The following is a 13,517-nucleotide window of genomic DNA, read 5'->3' on the forward strand; positions in this document are numbered from 1 at the left end:
CACTGACAGTTATGCCATTGTTAGACTATCACATAGACTTGACTTTTAAAGATCAACAGCTCATTGGTTTTATGCCTCGACAACTGTCATTAACATTTTTAAATTCTTTTGAAAAAATATCTATATATGATATCAAGTGTGATGTAACAGCCTGTAAGCTACACCGCGTCGTCTTTGAAGTGCTGATTTTCTCTTCAGATGTGTGCTGGATGCCACAAGTAGGAGCGTGTGACAAATTCCCAAAGCCCATTTTCTTTGATTTTCAATTTAATATTGAAATTGTGACACCCCTATGTATACTGTCTTATTTCTGAACTTATTGTTGAATCATTGATTGTTTCCTTTTCCAAATCATTTATAGCAGTGGTTCCCAAACTCTTTCTGGAATGCACTCCTTCAGAAGCCGACAAAAGTTCAGGCCCCCCTCACCCCATAATTATCAATCATTGACAATAATCTGGGAAGCAAAAAAAAAAAAAAAGGATTCAAGTTGAATTTTAGTGAAATAAAGGTCAACATGATAGACTCAGCAAGCTCTGTTTGTTTAGTTCTCCTACATAAATCATATTAATTTAATTTTGTTTAACTCTATATTTCTCCTCTGGTCATCCATGCCCCCCTGCAGTGATTCTGTGCTTCCCCAGGGGGACAGACACCAGTTTGGGAACCACTAATGTATAGTATGGTAAAAAGTAATATTATCTTCAGAGCGTAAAAGTCAGGGTCGGATACAAATAGTCTTACTACTTCTGTAAACAAAGAAGTTCTCGCACAGGAAAACAAAGAATTCTCCAGGCTAATATTGTATTATACTTTCTACTGTAAGCTAAGAGGGGTGAAGAGAGTAAAATACACTGGTAGAAATAATTGTCATGGTTTAAATTAACTCACATAGCAAAGTCATTAGAAGCTTATCTGTTCTTTTCTCACTGGTCATAGGAATAAGCAGGAAAAGTTCAGAGTTAGAAATCTCCTAGTTAGAGTTGTATTCCCACCCACTTCACAACTCCTTGAGGCAGGGCCAGAAATACAAGACTGCACTGAATGGTCTTGAATACCAACATTAAAGGCTATTAATGTGAAGAACATTGAGGCGTCATTGGGAGATTGGAACATATGTAATGTCGGAGCCATTAAAGATATAGTGGCCCTAATGAACAGTCGTTGCAAAGCAGTCAGCAGGGTTATGTGGCCAAAGTGTCTTTCCTTTACACAATTAACCTCCCATCTGGAGAGAGAAGAGATGGGGAATTAGAAAAGAGATGATCCTCACATTTCCTCCTCAGCAGCCGAGCAATTTCCCCCTGTGCCAAGGAAGGAAGGTTAGGGAGAGCATGTAGGGGGTCACTATTGTGAAGAGAGGCAGATGGTTCAACTTCCTCCTTGATCCCCGGATGGCAAAAGGCCAGAGGACTGTTAGGAGTCCACATTTGGCAAAGTTCCTGCATTTGCATGAGCTTAAGCACCAGTTCAACAAGTGAAGATGCCCAAGGAGGGTGTCTTTGCAGTGTTGGGAATACAAAGCACTTCAGTACTAGATTATTTCGACTGGTGAAATTAATTTCTCACTGCACATTGATATTTAGAGAAGTCAGTGGACATAGTGAACCCACAATAAAGTGGACAGTAACATCTGGTGGGTCCATGGGTGGTCACCAGATTGTCCAGCTGTAATTCCTCATCAACTATCTAAATCAAGGAAGTATGAAATACATAAAAATTTACATGATTACTTTGATAAATAAAGTCTTGATGTAACTCAGGTTGGGCTGATGGACAATGCCATCATCCTCTGTGATGGCTGACAGTCAGTGAGCCCTCTACCATCTTAACATCATGATTTAAAAGCCTTCTGTGGCTGAGGTAGTGTGTCCCCTTGGAGTTACCACAGAGTTGTTGTCTGAGATCAGTTTTTGACATGTGGAAGAGAAAATAAAAATAAGCTGTTGCTGCTGTTCACAGCACCATGTCTCCATGTCCTGCTTTTTATTTTCTTATTAAACAGAGCTAAGTTATGAATTTGGTGCGAAGACAAAGACCCTTTTAGAGCCAGCAACGATATCATCATCCATCTTGAGGTTTCACTGTGGACACTGTCATATGCCAATCTGGTAGACACCAACTCTAGATGTAACAGGTTTTCTATTATCTTACAGTTATATTCCCAATTCCAAATATGTTGGGAAGTAAAACCTAAAAACTTAAAAACAGAATGTGGTGATGCAGAAACCTTTTTCCACCTATATTCAATTGAATACAGGACAAAGAAAATATACTTAATATTCACACTTTATTATTTTTGTAAATATGCACTAATTCTGAATTTGATGCCTGCAACACATTCCAAAACAGTTGGGACAGTGGCATGTTTACCCCCTTTAATAGTCAATCACGATTCTGCCTCCTGTTACCAGTTCACCTGTTTATCTTCTGAATGTTCCAAACAGGTGTTCGAGTATTTATGACCACAACCTTCCCAGTCTTTTCCCAGTGTGTATTTACAAAAAACAATAAAGTTTGAAAATTAAATATCTTCTAAACTAGAAGAACCACATAATCAATCAAAACCCAACACTGTAAAATCGGGGTCTCATTGAATGTGATGCATTCCACTTTGTTCTTGTATGTAGGTAAGTAAGAATCTGTCCTATTTATGATTCAGCAACTAGACTCTACAGCTTACAAACAAGACTTACATATTTCCATTTAAAATACTTCCCACACAAATGACCCTATGAAGCACTGCATTCATTTTAAACATGCTAACCTCCATTACCTGTTCTTCAGTAAGTACTAAAAGGAAAGAAACCAAACCCATACATTCTCAAAATAGGGCCATAACACGGAGATGAGTTAAAACACCTTCAACTTGTGCAAACCTGTCATTGTCTTAGTTTGCACTATCTTGAGACAACTTGTGTCTTTGTGTTCTGCCTGCAATTGGGCCTTATCTAAATTAGTTCCCCAATCTCTCTAAACAAAGTTGTAGACTTAACACAAGTCTAAATGTGGCTGGATAATAACCCAATATTAGAAAGGAAGAGGAAAAAAAGAACGGATACAGCCATAGATAGGGCTTCAAATAAGTAATGAATGACTGATGAAGGAGTGGGGTGGAATGAATGAAGCAGCCTGATGTAAAAACGGATAAAATAAATAAAATCTGATTGTCATGGCACCGACAACTATAAAAATAAGACCACAGAAAATAACAGGAAGTATTCTGTAGAGAGTATATACTTACGGCTGCTTCCAAGCTCCTCAAAGAGGTGCTGAACTTTCTCCCACTGAGTGGAATTCTGACTAGGTGGGGCCTCAAGTGGAACGAAGGCTCTGCAAAAACACAACAATTTAGTAGAAGTAGTAAGAAAATGCATTAGGTTTCAGTGATGGTTTTAGCAACTGGTGTATTTTATTTTCTTAATGAGCCACACAAAGATTCCATTAATAAAGGAAAATTTAAAAAAATAGAATTACTGTATTACATATATTTCTTTGGCAAAATGTAAATGATCAGTTTTCAGTGAATAATTTCCAGTGAGAAACATGCTGTCTTCTCTTAAAGACTTTTTTTTTTTTTTTTTACAGAAGACTGATAGAGCTGAACAAGTTAATGCCACAGTGAAGTTGACCTTAAAACCAATAAAGGTAGCCAACCTTGACCTGCAAGCTGCAACTTTCTTAGTCAATGAATGTGTGAATTATGCATGTACAACTGTATGTTGAAAGATTTTAATTAAAGCTACTACAAAGACGTTTCAACTGACATAATCAGCCTCAGTTTAATACTGATGTCTCTATATGACCTACATAAGCAAACAAGGCCATCTGTGAGAAGATCAGCATTTTCTATATAGTTATTCTTAATTCCTGCCAATGAAATGAGAGGAAACAAGCCCGTGTTTACATTTTCAAGGCAAAGTTACAGTGAGTTGTTCATTAGCCTGTTAAAAAGAAGAAGAATTTAATTTCTGGTGTTTTATTTTGTGTTTTTTACAGTGGAAACATTACTACTTTTGTTCACAGAAGCCTCCAAAATCAACAAAATGTGAAAGTTCCTTGTAGTAGCTTTAACCATGTAATATCACGATAGATATTGTTACTGTCTGCTAAAGTATTTAGACAATTTTATTGCAATATTCAATATATTGTTACATGAGACAGAAATGGGAACAGAAGCTTTCAGTGTTTGTTCTCCAGTCCAGCAATGACAGCTTCATGAGAATTATCTGTTTTCTTAATTATCTGCATTGCTGCAAAATTGGACCACAAACCATTTTATTGACCTTTTGCTTATCCATCTTGGATACCACAGCACCCTTGAAAACTGGACTAATTGCTATTCTGAGCACAATGGACAGTCCTCTAAGCTCTGCATCCTTGCCTATCCTTTTCAATTTATTTTGGAGGTAACAAACAAAAAGGATGTCAGGTTTTATCCCCTTCCACACTTAGAAATATTAACCATGACTGCCATGACCTGCTGAGTGACTTCTTTGCACAAAGTTTGATATTTGTGCTCCATAAAGGTATAAGATCATCTTCCAATCAAGATCAGATGTTTTCAATTTTAAACTTTAACTTTTAAACTTAGATGTTTATTATACTAAGTTTCCTTGCACCCTGTTGGCTTCTAATTATATTGATTAATACTAATTACAATTAACCATTTAGATCCATCACTCACACAGACAGACATAAAATTTCCAAAGGTTCCTTTTAATCTCTCTCTCCATATATAGACATCCAAGTTGTATTTGAAAAGCTCCCTAATGTTGTGGGGTAAAAAAACATAAATACAACATTTTAAACAGCACTTAATAGGACTACCAGTACATCTTTATGCAAGCTTAAGCGTGGAAATGGTCAACAGCATTGCAGCATTGCTGCATTGCATTGCTGCAGACTTTGATTCAATTAATCATTAAATCCTTGTTGACAGAAAACACAGTAATAGACCAGAGTACTTCTTAGTATTTAGCATCTAAAACATTTAATGAAAAATGTTGCTCAGTGAATCTACAGGGATTCTTTTAGGAAGTTCAAAAACAGTCCAAAAAAAAAAAAAAGTTTAAAAACCCTTCACCATGGGAGGTGAAAGACATTACATCAGCATCTCAGAAACTTCCCTTTGCCTCATATGCAGAATTTCAGGTCTCAACAGGCCTCATGTGGATATCCCCAGGGGTCCAGACTTGCACTTAATCTTTTTCATGTGCTTCCCTACGGTCATGTTGTGTGTCATTTTTCATTTTAGGAAAAAAACACCTCATCAAACTGACCTTCACCCTTGTCCAACTTGTTCACAGATGTGTTTGCAGTACGGATGCAAACTTTCTCAAATGTTACTTGAAAAATGCCTTTTCTTCAAGTAAGGAACATGGAAACATTTAAAGTTAGTCACACTTTCATCTATTCATCTTGAATAGTGTTCAAGCTTTGCTTTGCTTTGCTTTGCTTTGCTTTGCTTTGGTCCATCTTCAGTGGCCTGGCTCCAGTTGGGTCCAAACACTGCATCCAGGCTCCAAAAACAAGTTGAAGGCCCCTCATTACCACAATAATGGCTTTCCTTCGTTGGCTACCAATTAAAATGTAGAATATTTGGAAATTCTGGTATCTTCAACACAATGTGTGCTGTCACGAACACAGTTTGAAAACATTATGAGTAGCTACCTAATTTGCCACCTTAAGTATCAAATAAAAATTACAGTAAAGTGACTGCGCCTAAACTATGGAGCTGCCATGGAGACTTTTTAAAAGCATGAATCAATATTCTTTAGAATGACACAAACGGTCTTAAAGGATGGACATGTGACTAAATGACTTGTTAAAACAACTAAAGTTATCTACTGTGGCAAAAACAAAAAACAAAAGCCTGTAGCAGTGAAGGACCAGGGGTGACTTAAGGAGTTAAACACCTTGCTGGGTTTAAAGACATCTAACAAAAGCCATCAAGAAAAGACCTACTGAGTGAACAGTCACAAGTGAACAAAGCCATTATGTCTCCCAACATCAGAAAAGCAGTCCAGGATAAAAGCTATCATGTTGCTGAAAATCAAAGGACCAAAGCAACAATTGCCAGAACAAAGCTGCAATAGTTCCAGTTCATGAGGTAAAAGAGGGGCTAAATTGCTTCTGTCTATAAAACTTTCAAACTTTAAGCTGTGAAAAAGTATAGTCATGTGTCCTTTATTTTCCCAAACCAGGTAAGCCTTCCACCAATGCACCATTTAATGGTTGAGAGAGCACATTAAATCGTATAGGTTGAACTCCAGGCATGTTGCTGTCACGGCTGCAAAGGAAATCTATTATGTAGTGCAGGTGCAACTGAACACAACCCGTATAAAACTGGCAGATAAATGGGACAAGGCCGAGAATGAGCATCAGTATAGATTTGTAGATAGAATGTCACAAAAAAGACTCAATGTTCCCTCCACATGTGCTCTGCACATTGAGTAAATGCAGGGAATCTAGGTTAGAGTCACATAGACAAGAATAAAACCTATATTTAGACAGACATGTATAGTTTTTGTCTTGAATGGCTTATCATGGCCAGACAAATGGTACTGTGACTGTTTGAAGGGGCCTCCTCTCATTAACTGAACACAATGACATATCCACACCCCCTTCCACCTATCGTGTACTGAAGCAGAAGAAGCCATCCATGTCTCCAACTTACCCAATTATAAGGAGCACCACGCAGACAATGGCAAATCCAATTGTATACTTCAGAGCGTTTTTCACTTGCTGTAATAAAAGAAAAAATTAAACTGGTCAATTGTGGCCATGAAGTGAAATATTATTATTCATTGTGAGTGAGGGAAGGGGGTCATACTCCGTTTAGCTGCAGACTATAGTGAGTGAGAGCTATACAGAGTGAGTGTAGATCCAGTCTGACCTGGCAGAGATAACATGTCACTCCCAGTGCTATTCAAGGTGCTTTTAAAGTAACAATACAAAAGACCTCCCTGTCTGAGAGAAAGTGCCTCTGTCAGCTCAAAACTGACACAAAGAAAGGAGAAAAGACAGTATGCGATAGCTGGTGTTTGGTACATCACTCACTAAAAAGACTTGTGAAGACAGAAAGATAGAAATTCAAATTTCAGGTGACAATATGCAGCAGTTTTGCAAGGCTTTGGCAATGTGGCTATTTTTACTGCCATAATATATAATATAAATATTCATTCATTTTATTACTCTTTCATTACCTTTATTATGCTTGTGTTGCTAATTTAGTTTGTTTATGTAAACACAAATACATTCTAGGTGTCTTACCTGTACATTTGTGGCATTATTAACATGCTGACTGCATTTCTTACCCCATGAAACAACAACAAACCTTTTTAATGTTTTGAAACCTACATTTTTTACAGCTACACTCTTATTGTCTTTTATGGCATTGGTTCCCAACCTCAGATCAGGGCCTCCCTAGAGGACGCAGAAAAAAGGACCCCAAGGAACTGCTGACCCTCTGATCTGAGGTTGTCAAAATTAAATTTGCACTTGTTAACTAAATTGAAAATATATTTTTTGCAAAAGTCTGCATACAAAACTATATATATAGATTGTCCTCACTCAAAAACAGAAGGCAACTTAGTATAGGTCATACTTCTGTGATAATAAACCACTATTATTCCTTCAATAAGGATGAGTGTGTTTAAGCTTGTAGTTGGGTTGTTAAAAGAAAGATGTAAAGCTTTATACTACAAAAGAGACATTTACGAAACACAAAGGTTCAAAGAACGTAAAAAATATATAATTAATGTTCATTTCTGAGAATAAAGCTTTGGAATGATTAATTTTTCTTTTGGTGTGTGCGTTTGTGTGCTGGATGGAGGGGGCTCAGCTGTTCTCAGATAGAAGGCAGGCAGGCTCCAAGGAAAAAAGGTTGGGAACCACTGTATTATGGTACATTATCTCCACTGACTGATATTCAATATTCCCTCTGCAGTCAGCAGAAACGTGCATCATGTCACCTCTGTGCTCATGATGTACATGTATGACCTTTTTAGCACACGTGTGTCCTGTGAGTGCACAATGTCACAATACAAGAGTACAAAACATCGCTCCACTGCACCACAAATGGTCAAACAATCTTCATGGTAACGTTCACTACTGATTCATGACTAATGACTGTCAAGCACATTTTCAATTTTTCATAATTGCATACTTAAAAGTAAACCAAGTCAACAATAGGACTTGGCAGATCAGTCAAAAACACAATCTGTGTTTATCTCCTGACTGAAGAGTCAGTAAGAATGCTGTTTACCAAACACAGATACACCCAGGTTGACAAATGGCATTATACCATAGATAGTGATAGTTAAAGGACAGATATTACTGTACAGATTTTCCGTTAATGTTTATTTTTTGGACATTTTTAATCAATAAAAATACATTTGAAATGAGATGTTCTTTCTCCAGTAGCAGGGAGCCAATAAATAATAAACCATCAGGCAAAACATTGCAGGAAAATTACTGAAGAAACATGTAATCGATCATACACTGTACTCGCAAAACATGGATTTACTTTCAGAGTTCATGCAGTATCAAAAAGGCACTTAATTAGGGGAAACCTAAAGATTTAGGTAAATAAAAATGTAAGCATGGACACCTGCTTTCATTGTTTGTCATGTAATGTAAATAAATGCAAATAAATCTTGTCTCAAACTCGCTGGAAAGTTTAACTGAAATTACTATAATTAATTCAGAGCATTTTTGTATTGAGATACTGGTCAGCTGCCCCTAATGCCTGGGCCACACTGTAAGCTTTTCAAAGTCATCAGATCACTGTGTTGTTCACACTACGATGCCTTGTAATTGCAAGTCTTGTACCCATTTTCCACACGCATGAGCTGGCCTGGTTTGACTCAGCCTGTCAGCCCAGCACGGCAGGGGTTTGCATTTCCATTACGACGGTCAAAAGTGCCAGTAGAAAAGCCCCATTGATGTTACTGTGCTTTGCACACTACATGACTGATCAGAGACAGGGGGTCACTAACTACAAGATCATTCACCTGAGGAATCCCTTCTGCTCTCGAAAGATATGATATGGATATGAGCCGTCCGTAACAACCAATAACATTTTTACAGTGAGGATGGAGCCTTTTTCCTCCCCTCATGTTGCTGTCACGGCTACAAATGAAGTGTTATTTTATCAGCAGTGCACCATGGCTTCTAGTTGCATATAGAGGGAATGCTGAGACTACATGTTGTCACAAAACACACGCCACAAGTGACACTGGATTATTAACACTGAAGCATCAGTGTGCAGCATGTGTTGTCTCACACTGTCAAATCTGTGTGTCTCCACAGAGCAGCTGGAGGTGGAGCAAGAGCTGAGCTGAACTACTTTATAACTTTATTGCAGCTGAGGCTTTATGATTACTTTTTGCTCATTTTTATATATAAATATGTATAAAAGGAAGTTGTAGTAGTTCTATATTTGGGCTTTACTGTCTGCTGTTCTACCATCTCCTCCTCTCTCAGCATGTCTGCAGCCTGCTGTGCTGTGTCTGCTCTCATTGGTGGAGCTGCTGTTGGCTCCTCAAGTTGTAGCCAAAATTTTAAACCTTGACTGATATCTGCCTTGGAGTTGGCAAGTCACCAGTGAGCTCTTGCTGAGGTCTGGGTCACATCTTGGACCAATTCACACATCGCAATCCTCGTGTACAGGGGTTTGCCTATGATCGGGGAGGTTGTCACGAATTTTAAATGTTTGTCAGCGAGTGGGAAATCAGGGCTAAAATTGCATAGCCCTGGCTTAAATCACACAAATGAACTCTGGATTCATCAGCATCTAATCTGCTGTGTGTAGAAGAAGAAACGTGCATTCCTACCGAGCATTTGTTCACGTTGTCATCATCTCTTTCTTCATAGTAGAAATAGACAAAGGGGATCCACAGGAAGACACAGAATAGTATGATGGAGTAAAGTGCTGTATGGATACAAAAAAGAAAAGAAATCCAACAATTAGTCAAAGATATGCTTTGTGTTAAATATGTCCATGACTGAATATCAATTACCCTTTACTAAGATGTCATGCTCCATCATGACACTAAAATATTAAAACATTGCAGTCGAATATGTACAAAAATACACATTAATCTTTTTTATCCAGATTTGTGTTTTAAATTATTCTCTTCCTGCCTAAAGTCAGTAAACATTAGTCCTCTCATGCAAGTTTGATATTACTACAGGACATACCCCATTGCCATAGTGATTTTGATTTTTCCTTGACAGGCTAAAGGCAATGTAAAATAAACATCAAACATTATTTTTGTGAATAATATGATTTAAAATCCCTAATCAGGTTGTACCATAATAATAAACAAATATAATTTTCCCTTTTAGTCACACCATTCATTTATCAATGACAACAGCAGTTGTGAAAAGTCAATGAATTGTTGACTATTTGCATGACATGTCAAGAAAACAGTTTTTACAGTCTCCATTATCATACAGTCAGCAGTGTCAGACTGTATAAAAGCAAATAATTTCTAAGACAACATGACTCCAGTCCTTAAAGACTTTCTAATGGCACACCGATACCACAGTGAAAGATTAAATAACTAACATTAAGTCTTCAAAAAATAAATGTTTGCTACATTTAAGTTAAACCAACTTGAAATTTGTCATTTTCCCTCCCTACAATTCCCTCCTACAGTTGTCAGTTTCACCCCTTGTGCAGTTGCACTGGCCTATATGAGTAAGATGAATTAATTTTTTTTTTAAATGTCAAAATATCTCTGATTTTTCATAACAATCATTTTTTTCATACACAAAAAAGCCAGTTTTAGCCAGCCATATACTGCTACTTTATAAGGAACTAAGGAACTAAAAACAAATGGGGCTTATGTTTTACATTTAAGTTCAACTGAAAGACTGGATGTTGTTGCAATTCCCATTAGCTGAAAAAAGTAGGCACCCAGGGTGGTTGAAGCAGAAAAAAAGCTTTAACAAAACACAACATCATCTGATATATAAAAATAACTTGAGGTCCCAAGACATGGCAGAATTTCAGCTGATGTTAAGGCTTCCATCAAGGCCTATTGGAAAGTGCTTCGCTTTTGTTTTTGTGCTCATCGTTTTTAATTGCTTTGAGTTCTGTGCTCACTTTCTGCTCAAATTCCTCTCCTGTACTCAGAGTGTGGCGATCCAGATAACTCATCCCTTATGACAGTGACACAAATTGCCACGGGGTCATGAGTTTGAGGAGCAATGTTTCTAATCATTTTAAGCCAATAATTCTTGTTAAAAGCATGCTTGTGGGTTTATGAAACGTGGCAATTTCAGTGTTTTAAAGAACCGAGATGGAGAAAAGCTTGGGGGAAGCTTCCATCAGAGGTAGTTTTACAATAAAGAAAATGTACAGTAGACGTTTGGGCCCAGCAGGTAGTTAGAAATGACATGTTTTGAAAAATTATGTTATTTCATGAGAGGTCCATTAAGCAGTCAAAGACCACTTTGAAGGGAAGTATGAATTTAAAAATTAATGAATTGGTTAAGCAAAGTATTGTGCTTATCTATAAGAAGTTTTTATACAAGAGAGAGCGAATAGACAGATTTACAGCAGAACAGCCATTCAATGTGTTTGTGTTCTGTTATGTCATATTGTCGACTGGTGGTAGACAAACAAACATGAGCAAGTGTGCGCAAAAACTGATGCAAAAGAGCTGACATCAGTCTGTTCTGTTGGTGTTTATTAATGGCAAAACCAAAAAGTTATATATTTGTTTTTGAGCAGAATCATTTATAATTGCCACTTCATGATTTCCCACCAGCAAGTTTCCCATATGTATGATGGAGGTTGTTTTATTCAATAGATTATCAAGCTGGTAGGTTTTTCATGCTGTGAGTTTGTATGGTGGTCCCTTTGGGTCAAGGCTGGTTAAGTAATGTTAACCAGCTAACAGCTTTACAATGGTGTCACACCATGAATGTCAAGATATTTTATTTCCCATATGTTAACTTTACTGTATTTTTTTTTCTTCTGATGATAAGTAGACAGGCGTTGTTTTAATTATGAGTATTTAAAAGCCAGTTAATAATAGCACTTGGTGTGTTCTGAGTATGCTAACAATGGTGCTGTTTCTGTTCTGATTGTCGACACAATAGATTCAATTAGAAGGGCATTTGTATTTGAACACATAATCAATCTGCCATTTGTGTCTTTAACACTGCTTTGGGCAAAACACACAAAGCAGGTAATCACTAGTCCCATTATACCGTTGACCACTGCAACAAGAATAAGTCAGCTGCATCAGAAAATGATTTAATTCACTACAGCCTGTGACCTTCTGAAGCAGATGTAACACACCTGCCCTTGCTGAAAGTGCTCACTATTCTCAGATCGGAGCCTTTCTTGTTTGTTTGGCTCTTCCTGTACAAGCAGCTTTTTCAGAGAAAAGACCAACACTCAAATACATTAGAAATTCATAGAGTGGAGGTGAGGCAAAAACACTTAAATGGAGAGATGCTATTTCAAGCTAGGGGCTTTTCTTTCTGCAGCAAATGGATGTCGGTGAAGACAGCCCAGGCAACACCAAAATAACTCAAAGAAAAGCATGTCACAAAGATGTGCTCAGGCACATGGCTGGCATTGCTCAATAGCTCCTTGAGGTGATAATCTGAATCATTAGCACAACTCACATTGTGATGCCAACTAAGAAGTTTGCAGGAAGATGAACAGTTCACCACAATCACATCAATTTCACATTTTCCTCTACATGGTAGACAGAGCTTTGGTATGACAGCAGTGGCTTTTAATTTACAAGTTAAGTCTTGATTTTAAAGCCACCAAAATAAACGTGAATGAAAGAATTTAAGCCGTTAATGGATGAGAGATTCAGGCCAACATATAAGAAACTAGAGCTAAATACTTGCTCTAAGCAGTGCCGCGACAGCATGATTAACTACACCACAAATGTAAATCGAAAACATGCTCATGATACCCACTTAATCCATAACATCAATACCACACTTTAACTTCAATGTACATGAGGGAAACAACCGTTTTCTCTATCAGTCAAGTCTGCATGGCCTGAAGCAAGTGCAAACATGTACCCTGTGAATGGACTATATTTCACAAAATGCTCTCTCTGCTGCAGACAAATGAACGTCAGTGGTATAGTGGCTTGCTTTTTGCCAGCTGTGATTGTGACAGGGCATTACTTTCAATAAACACATGCTCATTGCTCCACTAAGGTATCCATTTACACTCATTTACAGCCAGACAAACTGAGTTTAGGATGATGCCAGGAGCCAATAAATGCAAGCCATGCACAGTAGGCAGCCGCTGGCATATGCTTGTGGGTTAAGGCAATGGGTAAAATTAATCATAACACCATGAATATTAACATAGTGAGAGAATAGGTCATACTGCATTACCATGTATCATCCATTACTCTCTAAGCAGATCTTCTACTGGGAAGAACGCCTGACCAGGGATAAAAGTTTAGTACATTTATCCCCTTGACAGAGAGTAGAGAACTAAATAATTAAATGTCCTCCCTTAA

The 13,517-nt window shown here is 37.6% G+C and overlaps 1 protein-coding gene across 1 annotated transcript in view; it reads right to left on the reverse strand.

The window, feature by feature from the left end:
• Window positions 1-13,517, reverse strand: part of lmbrd1 (LMBR1 domain containing 1) — an 80,187-nt gene that overhangs the window by 51,354 nt on the left and 15,316 nt on the right. Inside the window, exons 4-6 of the mRNA XM_084736505.1 lie at window positions 9,840-9,937; window positions 6,680-6,747; window positions 3,245-3,333 (exon numbers count right to left, since the gene is read on the reverse strand). Of these exons, the coding sequence (XP_084592631.1) occupies window positions 3,245-3,333; window positions 6,680-6,747; window positions 9,840-9,937 (255 nt within the window). The remainder of the gene's footprint in view (window positions 1-3,244; window positions 3,334-6,679; window positions 6,748-9,839; window positions 9,938-13,517) is intronic.

Source organism: Lutjanus erythropterus, chromosome 14 (assembly GCF_056507025.1).
Source record: "Lutjanus erythropterus isolate fLutEry1 chromosome 14, fLutEry1.hap2, whole genome shotgun sequence".
Classification (NCBI taxonomy): domain Eukaryota; kingdom Metazoa; phylum Chordata; class Actinopteri; order Lutjaniformes; family Lutjanidae; genus Lutjanus; species Lutjanus erythropterus.